The 23,020-nt window shown below is 46.7% G+C and overlaps 3 protein-coding genes across 15 annotated transcripts in view; 2 read left to right on the forward strand and 1 right to left on the reverse strand.

Moving 5' to 3' along the window:
* On the forward strand, window positions 1–9,475 carry PHOSPHO1 (phosphoethanolamine/phosphocholine phosphatase 1). Of its 11 annotated transcripts, XM_072646133.1 has the most exons (6): window positions 5–271; window positions 2,187–2,241; window positions 3,438–3,488; window positions 4,276–4,395; window positions 5,484–5,599; window positions 6,819–9,475. In XM_072646133.1, exons 4-6 carry the CDS (start codon window positions 4,351–4,353, stop codon window positions 7,678–7,680), a joined length of 1,023 nt encoding a protein of 340 aa, XP_072502234.1. In that variant the 5' UTR covers window positions 5–271; window positions 2,187–2,241; window positions 3,438–3,488; window positions 4,276–4,350; the 3' UTR covers window positions 7,681–9,475. The 11 variants fall into 11 exon arrangements, 8 of the variants coding, with proteins under 8 accessions (XP_072502234.1, XP_072502229.1, XP_072502227.1 ...); XR_011975154.1 differs by lacking the exons at window positions 5,484–5,599; window positions 6,819–9,475 and adding an exon at window positions 5,857–6,788 and having other exon boundaries at window positions 1–271; XR_011975153.1 differs by lacking the exons at window positions 5,484–5,599; window positions 6,819–9,475 and adding an exon at window positions 5,394–5,483 and having other exon boundaries at window positions 1–271.
* On the reverse strand, window positions 9,260–22,394 carry ABI3 (ABI family member 3). Of its 3 annotated transcripts, XR_011975151.1 has the most exons (10): window positions 21,914–22,394; window positions 17,667–17,834; window positions 16,073–16,249; window positions 14,197–14,282; window positions 13,661–13,747; window positions 13,312–13,451; window positions 12,843–12,974; window positions 10,487–10,609; window positions 9,666–9,861; window positions 9,260–9,437 (listed from the first exon to the last, which is right to left on the reverse strand). XR_011975151.1 is itself a non-coding variant. In XM_072646125.1 (9 exons), the coding sequence occupies exons 1-8, from the start codon at window positions 22,028–22,030 to the stop codon at window positions 9,698–9,700; spliced, it is 1,068 nt and encodes a 355-aa protein (XP_072502226.1). In that variant the 5' UTR covers window positions 22,031–22,388; the 3' UTR covers window positions 9,260–9,437; window positions 9,666–9,697. The 3 variants fall into 3 exon arrangements, 2 of the variants coding, with proteins under 2 accessions (XP_072502226.1, XP_072502225.1); XM_072646125.1 differs by lacking the exon at window positions 10,487–10,609 and having other exon boundaries at window positions 13,312–13,448; window positions 21,914–22,388; XM_072646124.1 differs by lacking the exon at window positions 10,487–10,609 and having other exon boundaries at window positions 21,914–22,387.
* Window positions 17,831–23,020, forward strand: part of GNGT2 (G protein subunit gamma transducin 2) — a 10,209-nt gene continuing 5,019 nt past the window's right edge. The window contains exons 1-4 of the mRNA XM_072646134.1: window positions 17,831–19,958; window positions 20,038–20,333; window positions 20,425–20,583; window positions 21,347–21,422. The gene's annotated coding sequence lies outside the window, so the exon portion shown is untranslated. The remainder of the gene's footprint in view (window positions 19,959–20,037; window positions 20,334–20,424; window positions 20,584–21,346; window positions 21,423–23,020) is intronic.

A 23,020-nucleotide genomic window follows, 5' to 3' on the forward strand; every position in this document is an offset into this window, starting at 1 on the left:
TGGGTTTCGGGGAGGGACTGGGGGGGGGCAGCCGAACCAAACTCGATCTTCGGCCGCTTGGTGTGGGGGACTTGTACATCGGAGCCCAGGAACTGAGGGGAGCGTAGGACACCGAGTCCCCCCTTGACCCTGCCCCCCATATTCCATCCCGCACCCCAATATCTCATTCAAGCCCCTTTCCACCTCGCACGTACACTACAAAAGCTCAACCTGGACACACTGCTGCCGCCACCCCACCGCTGTTGCCTCCGTCGCCGCTGTCGCTGCCACTGTGAGTCCGCGGAGAAGGGGATTTGGGGTCCGGGCTTGGGGTGAGGGGTTTAGGTGTTGTTTGGGGAGTCTCATTGCCCGTTACAGTGCGTGGCGGAGTGACAGGCTACAGTGTGTGTTTTGGGTGCATCTATCGAAGCGGGGCGGGGGGTGGGGGGTGGGGGGTGGGGGGTGGGGGGTGGTGTGGGGTGTGTGTGTTCTGATTCCTACCCCAACCCGGGGTAGGAATTTGGAGTGTTCAAGCACCACCACCCCCGCCCTCCCCTCCCAGGAGCCAAGCCTCATTTGGACTCCATGGCATGCGTGCCCATTCTCTCCCTGGCACTCTCTCGCAAAAGCTTCTGTCCACCCGCGGCTGCTTCTTACTGACTCCCTCTCTTCCCACCCTAGTTCTAACTCTAGCCTTGCCTGGTCCCCTGCTTTCTTTGATCCTCCTGGCCCTGCCAGTGCCTACTCTCCTAGTCCTCCACCCTCCTGCCCTAACACGACATACCCTAGATCTTGGTTCTCTCCTGCCCCTGCCCTTCCCCCACTCCATCTACCCCTCCACCTCCTCCCCAGAGAAGAGCCTAGGGCCAGCTGGGGATGTTCCAAAGTGTTTCCTTCGCAGCCATCTCTAAAAATATCCCACTCTCACCCCCTCCCACCTTCCTGACCCCAGAAAGAGGTCCATTAAGGTCCAACAAAGACCCCAATGGGGTCCCCTAGGAGGAGCTACTCTAGCCCCCTCCCTCACCTTATTTCTTTAGGTTGGATGTTAGCTCCTATCTGCCTCGCCTTCCTCAAAGGTTGCAGCTTAATAGGAATTTCCTAATAACTCAAGAAGAGTTAAGCAAGATATTGGGGATATAGGGGACACTTAGAAGAGTGCAAGGGATAGGAGGTTTGTGTGAATTTGCGGGGGTGGTGGAGATATTGGCTGGAATTACTGGAAGGGAGACCAAAGAGCTTTGTAGTATTCTATTCGTGTCTGTGCTGTGTGCTCTGGGGGAATTAGCTCAACCTCTCTGAACCTTTTACTTATGCACCTTCAGTAGGTAGTGTGGAATCTCTCTGCCTTCCAGAGGTATGAAGGAGGAAAAATCTGTGATGAAGAGGAGCCCAACTAAGGAAAGGAGAATGATCTTGACTAGATTATAATGTATTCAGTGGAGATCTGAATTTTGGTCTGGGACTGACAGATTACTATGTATTTTCACAGTCCTCATTTCCTACCCTCACATCCCCATTTGGAATGGGGATAGTATCCCCACAAAAGGAGGATGGAGGCCAGATTTCAAATGTGGATGCTGGGTACAACTAGCCATTTTTCTTTTCCTTCATGTGTGACTCTTTATGACCCCATGGACCATAGCACAGATACTGTCCATGAGGTTTACTTGGAAAAGATACTGGAATGGCTTGCCATTTCCTTTTTCTGGGCATTAAGGTAAACAGAGGTTAAGCGACTTACCCAGGATCACATGGACACTCTGAGGTGGAATTTGAACTCCAGTCTTTCTGACTCCAAGCGCAGCACTCTATCCACTGAGTTGTCTAGCTGCATCTGAGGTGTGTTCTTTCTGATTTCAGATTCTAAGGGTCCTCACCCCCCAGACAGAAGAAAGTTATTTTGGGTTTGGAGAGTTAAAGACCCCAGATTTTCAGTATACTACCTTCTCCTGTGCTTAGTCTTTGCCTCCAGAGAATGGGGAGGAGAGCTAGAGAAGGGGAGGTATTATGTGACTGGGGAAGTAACTAGCTTCCCAGCAGGAGTCAGGAGAGACTAGAGTTCTGCTGATTGGCTCTTTGATAGGGTTGGGTGGGGAAGCAGATAGAGCTAAGATTTCCCTCCCTATAAAAATCTATACACTCTCTTCTTTAGTTCTCCAGGATGGGAGGGAATGAATGTTTCCACATCCTGTCCTTATTCCTAGAGAAATTCCTTTTGATGAAGGAAGAGGGATAGAGCTGGAGCACTGAGATGTTGAGGTGAGTCACCCATTTAAAACCTAGTTAGAGGGAAACAGATTTGAATTCAGGTCCAAGCCATCCACGTATATCTCTGCTGGTGGTACCAAGGAGAGGAAGGGAGCTTCACCCTCAGCATCTCTGCCTTATCCTCATTGAGGCAGGGAGATAGGATGACAGGGTTCTTTGTGTTTGGGACTTGAGGAGAAAGGGAGAATTGAAGCTGGTGTGGCAGGAGTAAACTGGTGCATGGAGATCCTTTCCCCTAGGGATTCAAGAATAGGGGAGAGATTTGGCAGTGGTGTTACCACATCAATAAGGACTCAGTCTTAAGCTTCCTTTCTACTGCCTGTCTCTGGTTCCTGTTAGTATTTGCTTGGGCTACAGGAGTGCTATCTCCTGACCTTTTTCTCCAGCGGGAGACCTCCTGGTCCATCCCCAACATGGGCTATCTTTTTGGAAAAGGCCGGGAGAGTTGCCCACACCCTACACCATGAGCAGATGTCAGAGGGACAATATTACTCAAATTAATTTTTATTTTCCCCATCTTTTATGATTTCTTAACCTTCCCCTTCTCCATTCAGTGTTTACCTTCACCACTTTCTGCAGTTGTCTTCTTGCTGACATGGAACTTTGTCCCCCAAAAGAATCTGATAAGCTCTTCAAAGAGCTAGAACCTAGTTCTGTTAGAGGGCAAGCTTCCCTCCTGCACTGTTTTATTTTGACACTGGGATTTTTGGTATAAGAAATGACACAAGGTCATCTTTAGGGATGTAGATCTTTTCTCTAGACCCTGTCCTAGGTAGGATCTTTGACTAATAGCCATAAGGAGTTCCCAACCTCTCAATTAGCCCAGGAAGCAATGGATGAGTCAAACTTGAGGAAGCTGGAGGGATCCTATGTCTTACTGAAATTGACAGACAGAGGGCAGCAACCAACAGGGCATTCAATCTCTCCTAATTCTGATTCTGATCTTTTCTATCCAAATGCTCCCACTATCCCAGAGAGATCAGGGACAGTCTGGACCCTGCAAATTAAACCATCCAGTGTAGACTTCATTGAGGGGCATCCCGAGGAGGGCAATCAACTTCTCTGGGGGAATGCCCTTGAGACTCATAGAATGACCAAACCCAGACCTTTCCTTCTCCTGCTCCCATATTCGCTATCTTGGATTGTGATCTCCATCACCATCCATCTCTTTTCTCACCCCACTCCAGGAATACTCGGTCAATTATTGAAAGTCCATATACTGATACACTCTGAAAAAAGTAAGTGGAGGCTATGCAACCTTAATTCCTTAATGTTACCTAAAAATGACTGGCATTTATATAGTATCTTTTATTGTGCAAATTATTTCATATGCATTATAATAATCCCCATTTAAATAAGGTTCTCAAAGTGCTTTACTATAGCATATTCGGGGTAGTCCCAAAGCCTAAAAGTCTACCCGTTGTGATCCCATTTAATCCTCACCGAAATCCTGTAAGCTATTGTACAATTATTACTAGTATTTCCATTTTGCAGATGGGGAAACAGATTGAGAAAAGCAAAGGGATTTACCCAATTGAACACAAAAGAAGTGTTTAAGGCAAGTTTTGAATTCAGGTCTCCTTGACTCGAAATTCAGTGTTCTATCTGTTGTGCCATCCATTTCTCATTTGATCATAAAGACAGTGAGGAGCAAGTATTTACAAACGAGGGGTTCCGGGACATTAAATGACACCCACAGGGCTAGTAAGTGACAGCTGGGTTCTGAGCCCTTTTCCTGACCCTAGCTCTTTCCACTTCACCACAACTATTACCCTAGTGTCTGGCACATGGTAAATGCTTTAAAAAAATGCCTATGCACTGAACGACCCAGCTGCCACTACTCTCCCTCAGTGGTGGGCATAGGAGTAGAAAGGATGATGAGTAGGTATTTGGAACCTCCTAGCCCTGAGCCTGTATGCACTACTCATTCCCTCTGATAGGAAACAACAGAGATCATTCCTTGATGGTGTGAATAGGAAATCTGGATTCTGTGTTCTCCATTGACTTTTCTTATGTGATTATCAGGGAGATCAGAATACAGCTTTTGGGAACTACTGGTAAAAAGTTTCAGCTGGCAGAGCCCTGGGTAATGTCCTGAGGATGAACGGGTGTTTTCCAGTCACTGGCTTGAGGTGCCTGTCTAGGGTAAGTAGCTCCCTCAGATGGCCATTCAAGTATTTGTGGAGGGGTATTAAGAGGGAAACAGCCACAGATCATCCACAGGATATAAATAATTCCCCTAACACTCTACTCTTTAGCTCTGAATACTGAGGTTATGTATATCCTACTGGGAAGAATTACCAGTGCCTTGAACCCAGTAAAAGGTTCTCCATTGTGTCCAGCTCACCATCCTGGAGCACTGGATCTCAAGTACTTGGGAAATAGTGTCACCTGGTAGTTGCCCCATTGGTCAAGTAGGAGAGCTGGCTTCATATCCCAGCTCTGGAAAATAATAGGTAACCTTGGGGAAATTGGTTTGCCTTTTTTGTACCATGGAGAAAAAAGACAACTTGGCTCTATCCTTCCTCTTTCCCCTTAGGTAAAGATAAAAGGGATAGAAAAAGGGGAAGTACTATATAAAAATACTTTTTTCTCAATTATCTACTTACAGTCAAGAGTATTTGTGTAGAAAGGGATCTTAGAGATCAGTCTACCTCCTCATTTTACACATGAGGAAACTGAGGCACAATTAGGTGAATGGCTTGCCAAGGTTGCATGACAAATGGAGTTGTAGAACCAGGACCCAGTTGTCCTGAGTCCATTCCTCCATGCATAGTGATTTGAGGTTAGGAGAGTGGTGCTGGAGGTATTCAGAATATTCCAAAATTGTACATGATGATATCAACAAAACTGTTTCCCAGTCAGTGGAGGGAGAGGTGGGTCTGCTGTACTTTTCCTGTGTCTTACTCCTTTCCTCTATTCCTTTCTGACATTGTTTGACTCACTCTCCTTCTCCCCTTCCTCCTCCCTTCGTGCTTCTACTCCCTCTCCTTGCCACCCCTTAATCTTGGATCTCCTTGCCTCCCCATACTGAACTCTTTTCTCCGTCATCTCCCTCTGTCTCTATCCTTCCTGGCATGATGGACCTTTCCCCTCCTGTCCTCTTTCTTTGTCCATGCCCCCTTCTGTTCTGTTACCACTAGCTCTATCTCCTCTGCTCATGGAGCCACCTCCCCTATCTGGTCAGCTTCCTCTCTTCTTTCCTACTTCCCACCCTCCTCCCTGTCTCCCAGGTGTGCTGTACTTTCCTGCGGGATGGTCCCACACTCCCCAGCCCCAATTCTGCTGTCCGGCTGCTTCGAACTCTGGCAGAAACCCCGCCTGCTGACACCCCCCTCCTGGGGAACTGGCAAGTGATTAGTGATGAACCAATAGCTGGGAGCCCTTGGGAATCTGACTTAGCTTAGCTATAGTAACTTTTCACCTCCACTCTTGTGCAGGAAACTGCAACAGAGGTAATTCCTTGCTCTCACCTTCTTCTAGAACAGAAGTTCTTAATCCCAGTCCCCCAAGGAGTCTGAGGATAGATTTCTGGGATCTGTGAACTTGGATGAGAAACAAATTAACTTCTAACTGAAATTTAATACTTTTCAATTATGAATATAGGCAACAATATGAAGGGGTCCACATGCTTCAGGAGACTCCCAAATGGGTCCATGATGCAGAAAAGGTTAAGAACCTTGGAACTAGAAGGACTAACAACCAAGTCTCTAGGAGAGGGCCAGACTCAGTGTTTACTGGGCCTCCCAAGCCACCATTCTTGTCACTTAGACTCATTCTAGAAGTCTACAGAATCTTGGAGAAACAGTCCTTGATTTTATACACCCTAAGCTGGGAACTCTCCCCTTGGCCACAACTATGCTAGCCCTTCCTTCTGCTTGGACAGCCCCACGATTGCTTCTGGGAAGTAAGAGAGAGGAATAAGGAAAATCTGTGTGTGTGTGTGTGTGTGTGTCCCTCCCTCCTCGGAGTGCCCCTGAAATTTATGTTTGGAGTTAGAGGAAGGAGACTTAACGATGGGGATTAGGTTGGGAGTGCTATACAGAAAAGAGCTAACAGGGCAGAAAAGATGGCCCTAGGAACCAGCTGGAAAGAATTTGCTATGTGCATTGAGAATATTGGGGGGGGGGGGAGCGGGAAGAGTCAGCTGCCCCCTTTACAGGGTCTAATGGAGAAGAGCAAAGACACAAATAATGAAAAGGAGCAGCTAATTCAAAATACCTCCCCCCGACCTCAATATGTTACTTTTATTTGGGGAATGTATCATAAATTTCTTCTGGGAAAGAGGGAGTACATCAGATCCTCCCTTTCTCAATTTTTTTAAGGAGAATGTAAAAACGATTTTGCAGCCACTTGAGCATTTCAGGGGCAGCCTATGTTGGTCTGGGCTGGACTGGGGGACGGTGTTTAAGAAGTGCCTCCTTACCTGAACTCTGGATAACAGGGATTTTTCTGATGAAGGAATCTGAACAGAGACCAGAAGGGAGGCATGGGGAATGGGGGCGGCCCCGGGGTTTCTCAGGGCTGAAGCTAAGCCAAGGCTAACCGAGCCCTTGGGTCCCCCTCAGGTGGTGGATGTGGCAGCGCTGCTGGCCTGGGAGGCTCTCTAACTGTCCTCTCCCCGGCGGGCTCCTGCCGCGCCGCTTCTCGCTTGCTCCCTCCTCCCAGGACGCCACAAGGATGGCGGAGCCAGGGGCACCCCGCTTCTTGCTAACCTTCGATTTTGATGAGACCATAGTGAATGAGAACAGCGACGACTCCATCGTGCGCGCCGCCCCGGGCCAGAAGCTGCCGGACAGCCTGCGGGCCACGTTCCGAGAGGGCTTTTACAACGAGTACATGCAGCGAGTCTTCCATTACCTCGGTGAGCAAGGCGTAAAGCCGAAAGACTTCCGCCAAGTCTACGAGGAGATCCCCCTGTGTCCAGGCATGACCGACCTCTTCCAGTTCCTGACCAAACAGGGCAGCTGCTTTGAGATCATCCTTATCTCAGACGCCAACACGTTCGGTGTGGAGAGCTCCCTGCGCGCTTCTGGCTACCGCAGCCTCTTCCGAAAAGTCTTTAGCAACCCGGCGGGCCCCGATGAGCGTGGCATATTGGTGTTGCATCCCTTCCACAAGCACTCCTGCACTCGCTGCCCTGCCAACATGTGCAAGCACAAGGTGCTCGGCGACTACCTGCGCGAGAGGGCGCAGGACGGGGTGCACTTCGAGCATCTCTTTTATGTGGGCGACGGTGCCAATGACTTTTGTCCCTTGGGGCTGCTGGCGGCTGGCGACGTGGCTTTCCCGCGCCGCGGCTACCCCATGCACCGACTCATCCAGGAAGCCCAGAATACAGAACCCCCTTCGTTCCGGGGCACCGCGGTGCCCTGGGAGTCGGGAGCTGAAGTCCGTCGCTACTTGCAAGAGATGATGAAGAAATGCTAAAATCCCCGGAGGGGTGGGTCGGAGGGGGCGGTCTGGGTCGGCTGGGGAAGGCGCAGCTCCTGGGCTTCCTGGCCTCTCCCACCCCCCACCCCCTTTGTCTTTACCTCCTATTGGGAACCCAGAAAAGCGAAATCGTGTTTTAATTACCAACACAATAACTTTCCCCCCACCCCCACCCCCGAATTTGCTTTGGTTTATCCCTCCCTCAGACCCAGTTCTTTCCAACTGCCCTGCAAGAACCCTGGGTTCCATCAATTTGGGAGATGGGAGAAGGGGAAGAATACACACATATATACATATATACACATATAACATGTGTGTATATATGCATATATGTATATATCTATATCTATCTATATATTACATATATGAATAGAAGGCAGTAACCATCTATGCAGTTAGCCCAGTCGGGCTGTCCAGAGTCGGGTCCTGACAGTCCGACAGTGCACACCTATTTGAGGGGAGCCAGACAGTTAGTCCTACCTGACATCGGATGTCAGCATCAGGGCTTCCAAGATAATGCCTATCCCATCATCACCATAATTATTTTTGTGGTGAGGCTGTTCTGGGAGGGGAGGGGTGAGGTATTTAAATAGTTGCTTTCTGTCCCTGCCACCAATGTGCAAGAATGCCTCTCCCCGGAAACCTTCCCAACATCCTCTGGTTCCCAAGAAAATACCTCCTTCCATCTCCCTGCTGGGAAGGAAGAACGCACTCAGCCCCCTGTCCACCTGCCTGCTTCTGGTTGACTGAGTTTGCACCCAGTGCCCCCTACAGAGCTCCCTTCCCCACCCAGTTACAAAAAAGGGGGGAGTTTGGAAGAGCCAGGGAAGTTGTAGCCCTCTGGTGGTGGGACGAGGTAGCGTCCAGTCCCAACTCTCCTAGCAGTCCCGCCCTCCACCCCCTATCTATGCAGCAAGAGGCCAGTGACCTCTCCACAGCCTAGGCAGGAGCTGGGCCCCCTCCCCTCCACTTAACCCCGTCTCGGATTGTTTGGAACTCAAAGCCATGATGTTTTTAAGCAGAGCCAGCGCAAGCCCAAGGTCCCCCTCCCTTTTCTCCCAGCTGTGTTTGAGAGCTATAAAGGAAGTGAAGGGGGAAAAGGCATCTGAATGAGGTCTCCTTTGTGTGGAAGGCAGCAGGAGGGAGGTCGCCAGGCAAATGACCAGCTTTTTATTTTTTTCTTCTGAGCCTTCTTGTGGAAGCAGAGTCCTTAAACACAGGGCACATAGGTAGTCTCTGCTCTCAGGGAACTCCCAATGTAGTGGGAGACAGCAGCAAGGTAACATCCAGAAAGAGAATAAGGCCTAAAGGTCCCCCAAATCTAGAGATAGGAGGCATGATCTGATCCAACCAATTTAACACACATGAAATGATTTGCCCAAGTCACCTAACAAAAGTTTTCTAGAAGGATGTTTTGGGTTGTTGCCTTAGTGGGGGGGGATCTATTCCAAGGTTGGGGATGATGTTCATATAGTGGACTCCCAATTGTTGGTGTTGAAAATTAGAGATGAGAGAGGAGGATCAGAACAAAGACAAAGGTAACTTCATATTCTCTGCCCCAAGCAGGAATAGTCAAGAGTTTTAACAGGGTTTTTATTCAAAGTGGGACTGAAAATAATCTCTGCTCTTGGAGACATGGTCACCAAATTTCGAACCATAATTCTCACGCACCAACGAAACATTTGTCAGCACCATCCCGTGTACTTGGCCTCTCCATCTCTCCAACTCCCCAGCCCAGACAATTTCACAACAGCCTGCAAGACAAAGAGTTAGTCTTACTTGGTATCTTGGAGTTGATGCCTGATTTCTGTTTTTGTCCAACTTAATGTTTTTCTTTCCCTTTATTTGGCCCAATTTTGTCTGGAGGCACAGGGGAAAGCTTGCCTAAAGGGCTGAAGTTACTGGGAATACTGGGAAAAGGGTAATGCCCTGGGCACAAGGGAAAGGTAGATAATAGCATCACTTTGTCCCTTTTTTGGTACCAGAATTCCTGGGTGGCATGAAGTCCAGGCGCTTAGCAGCTTGGTTCCACGTAGTTTCCAGGGAAGAAGCCTGAACCCTCTGAAGTGACACCCTCACACCAGCCATCGGAGTAGCGTCGGGTGACACAGATGGTGGTGCCAACATCAAAGGAGAGCTCGTTGTCTTTCTGGCAGGTGTAAGGGTACAGCGTCACCACTGTGAGGGAGGAGGGGATACCATATTGAGACCCTCAGGTAGTGATGAAGGGGACAGCTTGGCATGTCACCCAGGGGATCTTGAATTTGAATCTTGCCTCAAAGCTAGCTGTGACCTTGGGCAAATCACTTGATTTGTATTGGTCTAAGAGATGGTCCCTCTTAAGGTCCCACTGATTCCATGAACTCTAGGTCTCAGGAAAGGGTGATCCCAACATTGAACAATGGGGAATATAGGATGAAGCCCCAGGGCTTTGCTAAAAGACCTCTTTTCCTGGAAGAAATATTATATTCCTAAGGAGTGGTGCACATAAATTTCAATTACCATCACTATGCAGTCTTAGGCTCATTACCCTCTTGTTCATGACTCCATTTGAGGTTTTCTTTGCAGATACTGAGAGTGGTTTGCCAATCCCTTCAGCTTATTTTATACATGAAGAAACTGGGGCAAACAGTTAAGTGACTTGCCCAGGGTCACACAGCTATTAAGTGTCTGAGGTCAGATTTGAACTTGAGATGAGTCTTCCAGACTGCAGGCCTGGCACTATCCTCCTTGTTGCCCTCCTCACTTCTACCTCTTACAATATTGGAGTCAGAAAGGACCTCAGGCTAAATCTAATGCATACCTGAACAGCCTTTACCCCTGGTAATATCCTCAACAGGTGGTTATCCAACTTCATTTTGAAGACCTCTAGCGACAACTTATTTCCTCTGAAAATCACCAGTCTGATTCTACCTCTAGTTCTGCCCTATATAACCAAAGAGACAAAGTCTTATCATTTCCCCCATGATAGGTCTTCATCCAATTCTACTATATGGTCCCTAGTCCATTTGCTTATTCAAACTGCCCTGCCCTACCCCGCCAATAGTTTATTGATGTTCATCTTAAAATGTGCCTAGAACATGACACTAGATGTGATCCAATTGTCAGATCAGAATGGGATAGAGGAACTATGATCTGATTCAGCATATTATACCTCTTCATTGCAGCATATTCGAGTTTTTTTAGCTGTAATGTCACATTATTGATTCAAATTAGCATGTAATGTACAAAAATGTCCAATTTCCATGTGAATTGTTGTCGAGCCATATTTATCCCATCTTGTATTTATGCCACTGATTGTTTAAACCCAAGTGAAGGAGTTTGCACTTGCCCCTATTACATTTTATCTTTGAGCTGGCCTTTCGTTTCTCTTTCAAAATCTTTTTGGTTCCTGATTGTATTAACTATTTCTCAGCCCTATGCCAACTCAAAATTTGATAAACATGTCAATTGTTCCTTCAAGTCATTGTTTTTTAAAAAATTAGGCAGTATAAGGTAAAGGACAGATAACTATGGCACTCTCCATATATGGCATAGAGTATTGAACTTAGCTTAGGAAAATCTGCAAGTTTTGCCTCATAGTTACCAGCTGTCTAACCCCAGACAAGTCACTTAAATTCCTTCTGCCTGTTTCTTTATCTATAAAATAGTGATAATAGAACTGAAGTGCTTTATAAATATTTGCTATTATTATTTCAAATTGACATGGATCCACTGATTACTCTTTGGACCATAGAATATTTTCTCCCAGTCATCTCCCCCCTGCTACCCATTGAAAATTTGTTTCCGAGTCAGTCTGACCCACCCAGAATTAGGAAGGGAAACCAAGTACAAAAATGAAAAGAACATGTTGAGACTGAACCTAGCCATGAAATATTTTCAGTTATCTGATTAGGGTTTCTGCTGTTTCCTTAGGAGACAGATTGAATTCCTCATATTCAAAGCCTAGTCTAAACATATTTGTGTGTGTGCCCTAAGGCAAGGTTTGAAAACCATATCACATAAAGCTCATAAATTTAGAGCTGGATGGGACTTTGGAGATCCTCTGATCCAGCACCCCCATATCAAAGATAAGGCAACTGACAAAGCTTCAGTGATTTGCCCAAGGTCATGCAGTGATGGGATCTGAACCTTGCTCCTCTCATTCTTGGAGAAGATCATGTGTTGTGGAAGGAGCTGTGAATTAAAAGCCAGATTTGTGCTCTGTAACCTATAGGATGATATATTTGAAGATCTTAGAGGTCATCTTATCCAACCCCCTCATCCAACCCCCTCATCCAACCTGAGGACTGGAGAACTTGTCCAAGGTTTCAAAGGGCCTCTTAACTACCAGCTCTGCCACTCACTCACTTGGTATGTGGCCTTGTCGTTAACCTCTCTGGGTCTCAGTTTTATTACATGCAGATACACCCCTACACTCACATTATCTCCATGGCAAAATTTTAGAGGTTTGCCAAATTGTTGAAGTTTCTTAATTCTTAAAATGCATATTTTTAAGATTTCCTTCCCTCATCCTAAATTCCATGCCCCTGCCCTCCTTAGACAACAGTTGAAGGCAAAGACTAAAACTACAAGGATCATGGAGTGGGTATAGAATTTAGATATTTCAGTAGCTGCCAGTGTAGTTTCACTGCAGAACGTTTCTAAGGGATCATGGAAAGGAAGGCTAAATGTCTGCTAACCCTGCGGTATTCGGGAAAGAGGACACGCTTCTCAGTAACAGTACCAGGCCTGGAAGGATCACTTCTTCATTTGTAGATGAGGTTTCTTGCTGAAACCCTGAAGCTCCATTTCCTTCAAATGAGGCTAGAGAAGCCAGGGAACCTAGGCATCCAACTGGTCTGAAACCTTGCTGGTTTTATAACACCTTTCTCTAAGAGCTATGGTTCAATTGTTTCAGTCATGTCCAACTCTTCCTGATCCATTTTCGGTTTTCTTGGCTAAGAATACTGGAGTGGTTTGCTATTTCCTTCTCCAGCTCATTTGACAGATGTGGAACTGTGGAAGACAGGGTGAAGTGACTTGCTCAGTGTCATACAGCAACTAAGTGTCTGAGGCTAGATTTGAACTCGGGAAGATGAGTCTTCCTGACTCCAGTCCCAGCACTCCAATGTTCAACCTAGCTGACTTTTCTCCAAGTAATACCTAGAAAGTTGTACCTTTCTCCAAGTACTGAGCAGGAGCCCAGGTTGGTTCTTCCAGGTCAAAGTCAGGGGGTGGAGGAGGTGGCAGCATCAGTTCATCAGTCTCCAAAGGTGGGGGCAAGTCTAGGGGTGGGGGCAGATCTGATGCTGAAAGGAAAGCAGAAAGTGGTGGGAGGGGAGGATCTTTGTGGACCCTGTCTTCTGCCATGTCTTCCACAGGGCTTAGAACAAATCTAAATACATAGAACACATAGTTTAAAGAAGTTAAGAACCTTCACAACCTGCCCCTACCCAGTAGGTCCACTTGGGGATTTTTTTCCCCCACAGCTACCTTTGGGGTGATGTATTACAGTCTGAAGCAGAAAAGTGGAGGCTCCTTTGGTGAAGGTGAATAGGAGAGAAACAGGAGGCCAGAAGGGATGGGGAGGGAGTTTATGGGTGAGGGAGCTGGAGAGAGGAATGAGGATGGTATTGGTCTCATTACCTAGCTGGGGTGTGGACAGCTCCTCAGGCAGAGATTTCTCTAGTGCTTCAGTGCTTGGAGAAATGGAGCCAGGGAGTGGTGGGGCTTGGGGCATTGCTAGCACATTGGCCACAGGGAATCCACAGATGCCTTCAGTGCTACTGAAGCCAAAAGAAAGACACAGAGACAGCTGGGGACCTTGACTCTTTAGTCCTGATCCACAACCATCCAATGACCCTGTCCCACTCCTTGACCATCCAGACTCCACATACCATAAGGACAGGGGAGGAGGGGAGGAATTGTAGCTGAGACAACTAAGGGTAGCTGTTGTCTCCCCAGCCACCAGTCTTAACCAGTAGATAGAACTTACCTGGTAGAGGTTAGAGAGGAGGCTGCAGAGACTTTGTCATCAAGAATGACTGGGAGGTGTACAGGTTCAGGGACTCTGGGGATCCGACTGGAGGAGAATGAGGGGAGTGACAAAATTAGGTGGTGGAAAGAGAAAGGAAGAAAAAGAAACATTTATTAAATGCCTATTATGAACCAGGCATGGTGCTAAGCACTTTGCAAATCTATTTGATCCTCTACAACTTTGGGAGGTAGGTGTTATTATAATCTCCACTTTATAGTTGTGGAAACTGAGGGAGAGAGAGGTTAGGTGAGTTGGTCAGGGTCATCCACATTTGATCTCAGGTCTTCCTGGTTCTAACCTTATGCTCTTTCCTTTGCTCCACCTACCCCCAATACCCCACCCCCAACCAAGGAAATAACTGCTCTGTTGCCAGTCTCCTAGATGAGGGTATACAAGATAAGGAGAGTAGGTTTGGGAGTGATCTGGGCAAAAGGAGGGGACAACCAGGTCAGGGATGACGAAAGATTTTTTAACTATACAAGAATCTCACTCACCCCAGTGTTCCTGAGGTAGGGGCAACTGCAGCCTTGATGCTCTTTCGGGAAAGTGTCCCAGTTCTAGACAGTTGAGTGCTCAGATCCTGGGAGAGGAGAGATAGACTAAAGTTAAGGGGCTGGTTCCCTTCCTTCCCCTCCCCCCATTGTTCCCCATTCTGTGCTATCCTTTCCTTGACCTCAAAAGGAACCATGAGAGAGGAACTGGGGTGCCAGGGATGGAAACTGGGTGGGGAAAATGACTCTGCCAATTCTCAGTTTCGTTTCCCAATGACACCTCCTCCCCTCTGCCTTGTCTGACAATCTCCAAGCTCTCCAGTTGTACCCAGCACGCGTCAGAAGCATGAGGTATGCAGACTTCACTACCACCAGAGCCAGAGCTGAGACAGACACAGTGTCTGCCAGCTACTTCCTCTCCTCAGCCACAACATCCCCTTATTTTCTCTCTTGGTCTTCTGAAGAAGACACTTCCCCCAATGTCTTTGGCCCCTTAATCTTCCAACAATCTCTTTTCCTCCTGCCTTCATATAGATTTCTTCCTCCTCTGCATAAGAGTCTTAACAGTAGGGCCTGAGAAGGGAAGACTCTATTTTGGATTAGACCTCTGACTCCAACAGAGAGGCCTAGAACCCTCAGGGAAGGAAGAGGGGTGATCAAGTGATTACGCAATAGTTTTGGAAGGTCAGGCCAATTTCTGGAAAGCATCAGGAGAAAAATAGTCAGGTCTGGGAAAATACTTGTGTTTTGGACTTCAATAGATCATGCAAAAGATATAATTCACAGTAATATGTGAATGAGCACCTAATGGTGTTTTCTGTTTTGTTGGAAAGTATCTTTGTGTAAGGAACACTGTCCCTTTAAAACCACAGTCATCAGGAGTTAATGATGAAAAGGGCAGAAAAAAATTGTGTGTGTGTGTGTGTGTGTGTGTGTGTGTGTGTATGTGTAAGGGAAGAGATTTATATTAAGGCTATTTTTATAAGGGATAGTTAATGATGAGAAGGGCAGAAAAGTGTGTGTGTACGTGTGTGTAAGGGAAGAGATTTATATTAAAGCTGTTTTTATAAGGGATGATGACAAGAGTAGAAAAGAGGGAGAGTATAATCTTCCACATTATTAGTGGTTATTGCCACTTCCACTCACTGAAAGAGGAAAAAAGACTTAAGGTGCACGCAGCAAGAGGGATTGAGGATAGATGACATTTGGGTGACTGAGAGTATGGAATTTCCTTTGGAATGACATCAAGGGATTATCTAAAATGGTCATATTAATGGCATAAGAAATAGGGGTTTGAAGAACCCAGTCTCCCAGAGTGAGGAAATGGGGGTTAGGGGAGGGATCAGGAGGGCTTCTCCAGAGTATTTTGCCCCTCCCCCCATCTCTGAGTTCCCAAAGAGCACCCGTGAGCAGCTGCAACCCAGCCCCACCTTTTTCTCTCTGCTGACAGCCCTAAACGGGTGCTGAGAAAGCCCTAAGACCTCAAACCCCCAGCTAGAGGAAGTTTCTATTCTCATGCAGTGGTGGGACTGTTCTCATGCACAGGCAGGCCGAGGCACCGCTCAGTAAGAGAGGAAGCTCAGAAATTAACTTCACATTCAGCAAAAAACAAACATTTAAATTTGTTTGGGGCGTAGAATGTGAGGGTATTAAGGGACAATTGGGAAAAGCCTGACAATAGAAGGCCTAAGAAATAGAGAGATTTGCTCAAAAGGGAGATTAGGGAGCACTAGGGGAAAGAGGTTGGTATTGTGCCTTCCCCAGGACCAGAAACAGTAGCCTTCCTGTATTAGGGGTTTAAAGTATGTTGAAATGAAGGACTGGGGAGGGGGAAAGCCCTGAGAGCATGGTCAAGATTGGGGGAAATCTCTGTTTCTACCTTGATCCCATGCCCAACATCATCCAGGCAAGCAAAGTTGAGAGGTTTCCTATAGTAGGGCTCCATCACAGGCAGGTTCTCTGGGGAGATGATCTTCTGGTTTGTCGGCAGCCGCTGGAACACGGCCAATGTTCCGATCTCCCTTCGGCCAACCTTCTCCATGTGCATGTTCACCATCTGTGGAGATTGGAGGAGGGGAGTATAGGTACCTATTGTGGGCATCGATCCAGGATCGTGCCTAATTTAGAACCCTTTAAGGACCCTTCCAAACCAGTGGGAGGGATGCGGTGGGGGAGTAGGGTGATTCCGCATAAATATGAGGGTCAGAGAGGGTGAGGTGTGTTTTCAAGATCACACAGTAATTAGAATTGGGAGTGGTGTGTGTGTGTGTGTGTGTGTGTGTGTGTGTGTGTGTGTGTGTGTGTGTGTGTAGGGGAGGATGGAGCCACTTCAGTAACTTCCTGTGGAGAGGGAATGGCAATTATTATTAGACAGGAACAGGAGGAAGGGAGAAAATGTGGAATCCCCCAAGGGGTGGGGTGGAGGGATGTTGGGAGGGAACTAGATTGACTCAGAACATATCATTCTACTCAAAGGGGTGGGGTGAGACGGGACGGGATTTGGGGCCTAAAGGACTGGATGGATCAGCTCTGTTCCCTCTATGAATTCTCATTGGAGACACGGAGCCTGGAGAAGAATTGTTTGCTGGGGCAAGAGGAAAGGACGCACCCCTTCAGCTGGTGGGAGGAGATTGGGAGAAGGGGGAGATTCATGTGTCACAGGCCAGAAGTATATGTGCACTTGTGTATGCAGGAAGGAAAGATGACTGTGTCAGGGTGAGGGGAAGTGAGGAACATATTCACACTGAGGACTGCCTCTGGCTTGAATACACTCCAAATGTTAATCTTTTGCTTTAGGGTGGCATCTCCACTCCACTGCCCATCCTCTACTAGAGATCAGGGTTCTCTTTCCATCTCCTAATACAGTGGAAAGAGTGCTGGATGTGGAGTCAGTGGACCTGGGTCTGAATCCATTCTCTGCCACTTAGTGTCTGTGTGACCTTGTACGCATCTCATGTGGGCCTCAGTTTCCTCCTCTGTCAGATGAAGGGGTGAGACTAGATGACCTCTAAAGACCCTTTCATCTCTAAATCTATGATTCTTGAGACCATAAGAGTGTCCACAAAGTCAGGAGCTAACACTGGGAAAGATTCAGATTCCTTGCTTTCCAAACAACCAGTACAAAGAAGGAGAAACTGTGTGTGGGAACACAAAATAATTTGAAAAGGGAACTGGCCATAGTTTGATGGCTATTGTGGATAGGGAATTTTTGTATCACGGATCCTGTGGCAGTTCATGGAGCCCATAGACTACTTCTGAAAACAGCGTCTTTAAATGTGTAAAATGAAGCATAGGGTTACAAAGGAAACCAATTCCATGGAAATAGAGCTATCAAAATATTTTTTAAAAAATCGAGTTCTCAGACCTAAGGTTGAGGACCCATGGCCAGGTGCAGGGGAGAGGAAGCAGAATCAGAATAAGTCTGTTGGTCTGGGCCAAGGACAGTTTGTTCTGGCTCTCCCCGTACCTCTTACCTGGTCCAGTGTGCGCACATTGGCCTCCACCTGCCTCAGCCTCGAATCTTGGAGATCCAGCATTCTCAGCAGATGGCCAGCTAAGTTGTTGATCTGGTAGGCTACACTGGCCAGGGCCTGAGTGGTAAAGGCCATGGTTTCATCCAGGGCTTTCCTCTTCTCTGTGGCCTGGAAGACACGAAGCTCTACCTTCAACACAATCCTCTGCCCAGACCTCACATGCATCATTGCTCATCAGGGCTGAAAAAACCCTCGTACAAATCTCTCTTTTTATACATGAACAAACTAAAGCCCCATGGAGAGGAAATGATTTGCCTAAGGTTTCACAGAAAATAAGGACTTCACCCCAAGTCTCATAATTGCAAATGAAGGACTCTTCCCACTATACCACAGCTGTCATTCTGAGAATAGAAGGTAAAAATGAGAATAGAAGGTAGAAAAAGGAGAAAAGGATCACCCCAGAGGTTAAGTGTACTAAGAACGATGCCTCAGCATGAGTGATGAACAAAGTCTTGGTGAGAGATCTCAGAAAGGACTTCCATACCACCCTCATAAAAACCTAAGTGGCATCCCACCTGCAGAACTTTCACTAGGATGCTGAAATGCAAATGGCCTGGTCAGGACATTGATTTTTGGTGTTGATAGAGACAGTTGAGCTTAGCAGAAGGGTTCAAGCCTTTTTTTTATGTCCTGGACTCCTTTGGCAGTCTGGTGAAGTCCAGGGAGTCTTCAGAATCATGTTTTTAAATAATTGAAAGAAATGCTGAATTTCAGCTAGAGGTAAGTGAAAATAAAGATATTATTTTTTTTCCCATCCAAGTTCATGAACCCCATCTCAAGTCTGAGGATCCCAGCTTAAGAAATCCTGGCTACCAAGAAGATTTAGCCCTGGCCAATATATGTTATAGAAGTTCTTCTGTGGCTGCCTCTATCCCCCTCCCCATAATGGTTGTACAGTGTCCTGGGGTCTATATTTCTTCTGTCCCCTAGGCCTTGTGTTTCAAAGTCGCTCTTGCTCCAGATGATTTTTTTTCCTTGGTCCTAGGCACAAGCATGACCAACAATGACTCTGTCCATCTGGTGGAATAGTTTTCTTTTCCCAGACAGGAAGGTTGAAATAGATCATCCACCCAACTTCTTTCTCACCTTTAGGCACCCACAGAAACCACCTGTCCTCCCTGGCTATTGGTGGATGGATTGATAGGGAAAAAGAGAGAGATAAGCAGGCAGGAGGACAGGACAGATGAGTTTTCCCATTCATTCATCCATTAGTCATAGATTTATCAAGGGTGTACTGTATGCAAAGTCAATAATAATAGTAAACATTTATTAAATGCCTACTATGTGCCAGGTACTGGGGAGCTATAAATCTAGCTTTCAATTTAAATGGGGAGATATGACATATACACAAACAACCATAATGCAGGTTGGAATATATCCATGCATGGAAGAAGTCCAAACAGAGATTTCAGGAGGAAGAAAATAGTTAGTTGCTATGTGGACAAGCACAGAAGTGGGAGATTAATTAATTACATTAATTGTAGCTAGAGTGCTGAAATTAGAATCAGGAAAATCTGATTCAGAAGCCTTGTTGGGCTTCTGAAACTTATTAGCTATGTGATTCTAGGCAAGTCACTTCATCTTTTCAGCCTCAGTTTCCTCATCTGTAAAATGAGAATAATAAAAGGACCTCCCTCCCAGCGTTGTTGTGAGGATAAAAAGAGATTGTATATGTAAAGTATTCGGCAAACACTGTATCAGTGCTAGCTGTTATACTTATTCCTAATGTTTGCTTTTGGTGTTAAACATTTATTAAACACTAACTGTGTACAGAGCATTGTGTAATAAGTATAGAAATTTTAATTTCAGCTCTGATACTGAATACCTTGGGGAAGTCACTAAACTTTTCTGGGTCTTAGTTTCTTCTTGAAAACATAGGGTTTGGGGGCAGGTAGGTGGCACAGTGGATAGAGCACTGACCCTGGAATGAGGAGGACTTGAGTTCAAATTTGGCCTCAGACACTTAGTAGCTGTGTGATTCTGGGCAAGTCACATAACCCCAACTGCCTCCAAGGAAAAAGAAAACATAGGATTTGAAAGACAGGATCTACCAACACGAGTGTGGTGATAAATGATTAACAAACAGTGCTCTGGAAAGAAAAAAAAAAACATGTATCCAGGATATATTTATAAGTTAAAACTGCATTACTAACATTTTATCCATAATTTTCTTAAGTCTAGACAATCAACAAAACAATGAATGAAACCCCAATTTGTGGCATGATTTCTGAGGTAAATATTCTCAGGAGCTCAAGCTGACTCTGGCTTGAATTTACAGACAGTCTGTAAGATTTCTTCTAATCCTGATCAGGAAACAGCTGTTTGGGCTCAATCCTGGAAGGGTAAAGGCTGGACCCCATCCCTGAACCCTGACTCTGGCTTTAGCTGATGAGGAAGAATCCTCTGGAGTCAAGTGTGGGAAGAGGATGGGGCAAGAGGAATCAGGAAGACCCTTATCATGGAGTTTAAGATTCTTCCCCTCCAAAAGAAAAGTCACACTAATTTCTCCAGATCAGGAAAGTCAGTCAATCCTGAGAAATGAGCTACAGAACTGTGGTTAACCCTGCCATCTCCTCCTTGCTACTCTTGTGGTTTTCCTGACACCTGGTAAGACTGGGGAGAAGCATGCAGAGGACATGGGTGGGCCAGGGGCTCTTTAAATAACGGCCTTAACCAGCCACCCCTATCTTCCCCCCAGCTTGATGAAGCAGTCTGTAAGGATCCCAGACAATGCAAAGAAAACAACTAGAAACTAAAAACAACTTGGAAAGTCTAGTTACTTCACTGGATTGCAGAGCCCAGAGCCCTGGAGTCTCTAAGAACCCCAACTTTGGACTTGGATACCTTTGCTGACTGAGTGAGTTGCTTCCTTCCTCTTGACTTTAGTTTCTTAATCTGAAACATGCCTCCTCCTTCCTTTTCTCCTTCCCAGTAAGGCAAAAAAGAACCGCTCTGGAAAAATGAGATCTCCAGAAGGAAGGGATTCAGAAGCAGAAGGGACCATTATTCTCATGGGATACAGATGAGGAAATTGAAAATCAGACACAGGTCACCCATGTAACAGACACAAGATTTGAACCCAAGGTTTCCTGACTCCAAAGCCAAGGCTTTCTCCTCAGTTTGTTGAACTGCATGGACTTACCTCACATTACAGTAAGGGTGAAACTGTTCATTGATGGCCCCAAAACAGGTGCTATTTTGCATACCATGTGGCATCCCACTTGTATGATACAATGTCAGTATGAATAGAAATTCCATCATTCTATCTCTCCCATATGCATATACTCAACAGAGCCCTTGCTCTCCCCAATGTCCTTCCACTGGCTCTCCCTAAAAGATATCTTGTCCCTCTGCTGCACCCTCACCAAAGTGGCAAGCTTCTTTTGGCTTACAATTGGGAGAGGAACTGGGGAAAGAGATCCAGGGAAGGCAGATAGCTCTAGCCAAGTTCCTTATAGTAGCAGCCAGATGCTTGGATAACTTCCGAATGCAGAGAACTGTGAAAATCCCAGAATCTTTTCCCTTAATTGGCAGGTCCCTCCCAGAGATCATTTTGCAATTTCTTGCCTCTGAGTCCCACACTAACGCAATCTAACCTGTCTTCTCTTCTTTGTCTTAAGTTTTCCTAGGATTGACTCGACTTTCTTCAATTCATTGTCCCAGAGACTTCCTATGCCTACCAGAAAAAGTGAAAAGGTTTTGTTTGTTTGTTTGTTTTTCCTGAGGCCTTACCTCCAACCCTCTTCTTCTCTGGGTGGGTGGAGGTCAGGAGGTGAGAGAAAGTGTAAAATGGTGAGGACATAGTTTAAGATGGTATCACCTCTCAAAGGAAGAACTCAGGATGCACTTAGTTGGGCTCTGTGGCTATAGGGACCAAGCGTTGTGCTGGTAGAGATTGGGGAAGCGGAGGGCATGGAAATGGAGAATTTTTTAGATAGGGGTAATGATTTTGGCTGAGTCTCCCCCACCCTGGGTTCCACAGAAAGCAGGTTCAAATGGCCCAGCCCCTGGGACTGATGGGAGTTGGTGTTCAGTGTTAGAGACGGGAATCAGGATTATGGAAAGGCGCTCAGTATCAGGGATGGAAGAGCTCAGAGCCAGGGCTGGAGATTTGCCTGGGGAAGGCATCCAAATACTAGGGAGCCAGTGCAATCAATGGGAGGAAGGTTGGAGAGAGCCCTACTTACCTGAACATAGTTGCTTTCACAGTAGTCAGCAACTCTGAGGAGGCTGCTGTGGTTGCTTCGGAGGGCCTCCTGGCCCTCGGGGATTTCAAACTCCAGGAGCTGTTGCAGTTCAGTCATGGCCCCCCTGTTTGTGGCCACCCTGCTCTCATTTGGCGGCCACCCAGAGCTACCAACTGGTTTTGTGCTTTTCCTGGGCTCTGATTGGCTGCTCTACCTGCCCTCCCTCTTGCTGGCTTTCTCTTTTGGGGCCACAGAAACAAACCTGGCCAGAGGAGGGGAGGGAGGTTCATTCCCAGACAAGAGGAAGCCGATGTTTGCTCCCCTGGCCTTCTCTTGACTCCACTCAGCCCCTGGCCAGAAGGGAAGGGTGAGGCAGGGGCTTAATTGGGTGTCACTCCTCCCTCCCTCCTAAACTTACCCCCCTCTGAGGAAACCAAAGCTGAATCTGCTCCCAGGCCCCAGAGAGGAAGCCAGGGTGTGTGTGTATATGTGTGTGGGGAGGGGGGATAGGGAGGAGAGAGCTGGGAGGCTGAGGAGGAAGAGGCTGGTCCTACTGCTGGGGGAGGGGTGTGTGTGTGTGTGTGTGTGTGTGTGTGTGTGTGTGTGTGTGTGTGTGTGTGTGTGTGTGTGTGTTTTCCACTTAAGGGGGTGGGGAGATGGGAAGAGGGCAGAGGGTGGGGGCTTCCTTGGCAAGCTCAGAGATGAGTCACTGGGGGGGCTGGTAAGCTGGGAAGATTAGGACCTGGAGATAATAATAAATAATAATAGCTGGTATTCACTTAGTACTTAAAAGTTTGCAAAGGATTTTACATGTGTTATCTCATTTGATCTTCACAGTAGTTCTGTGAATTGAGTGCTATTAATATCCCTATTTTGTAGATGGGAAACTGCCTCAAGAGAGTTTAACTGACTTACCTAATGTCAAATAGCTAGTAAGTGTCTGAGGCAGGATTTGAACTTGGATCTCCCCAGCTCCAGGTCCAGCACATCATTATCTAGCTGTCCCTAGGATAAAAGCTAGGAGTCTGTAAGGGTGCGGGGCTGAAGGATGCTGTTTTTTTGTCTCCACTGAATGGAGATTCATGGAATGGAAATAGATAAGGGTAT

This window comes from Notamacropus eugenii, chromosome 2, assembly GCF_028372415.1.
Source record: "Notamacropus eugenii isolate mMacEug1 chromosome 2, mMacEug1.pri_v2, whole genome shotgun sequence".
Lineage (NCBI taxonomy): Eukaryota > Metazoa > Chordata > Mammalia > Diprotodontia > Macropodidae > Notamacropus > Notamacropus eugenii.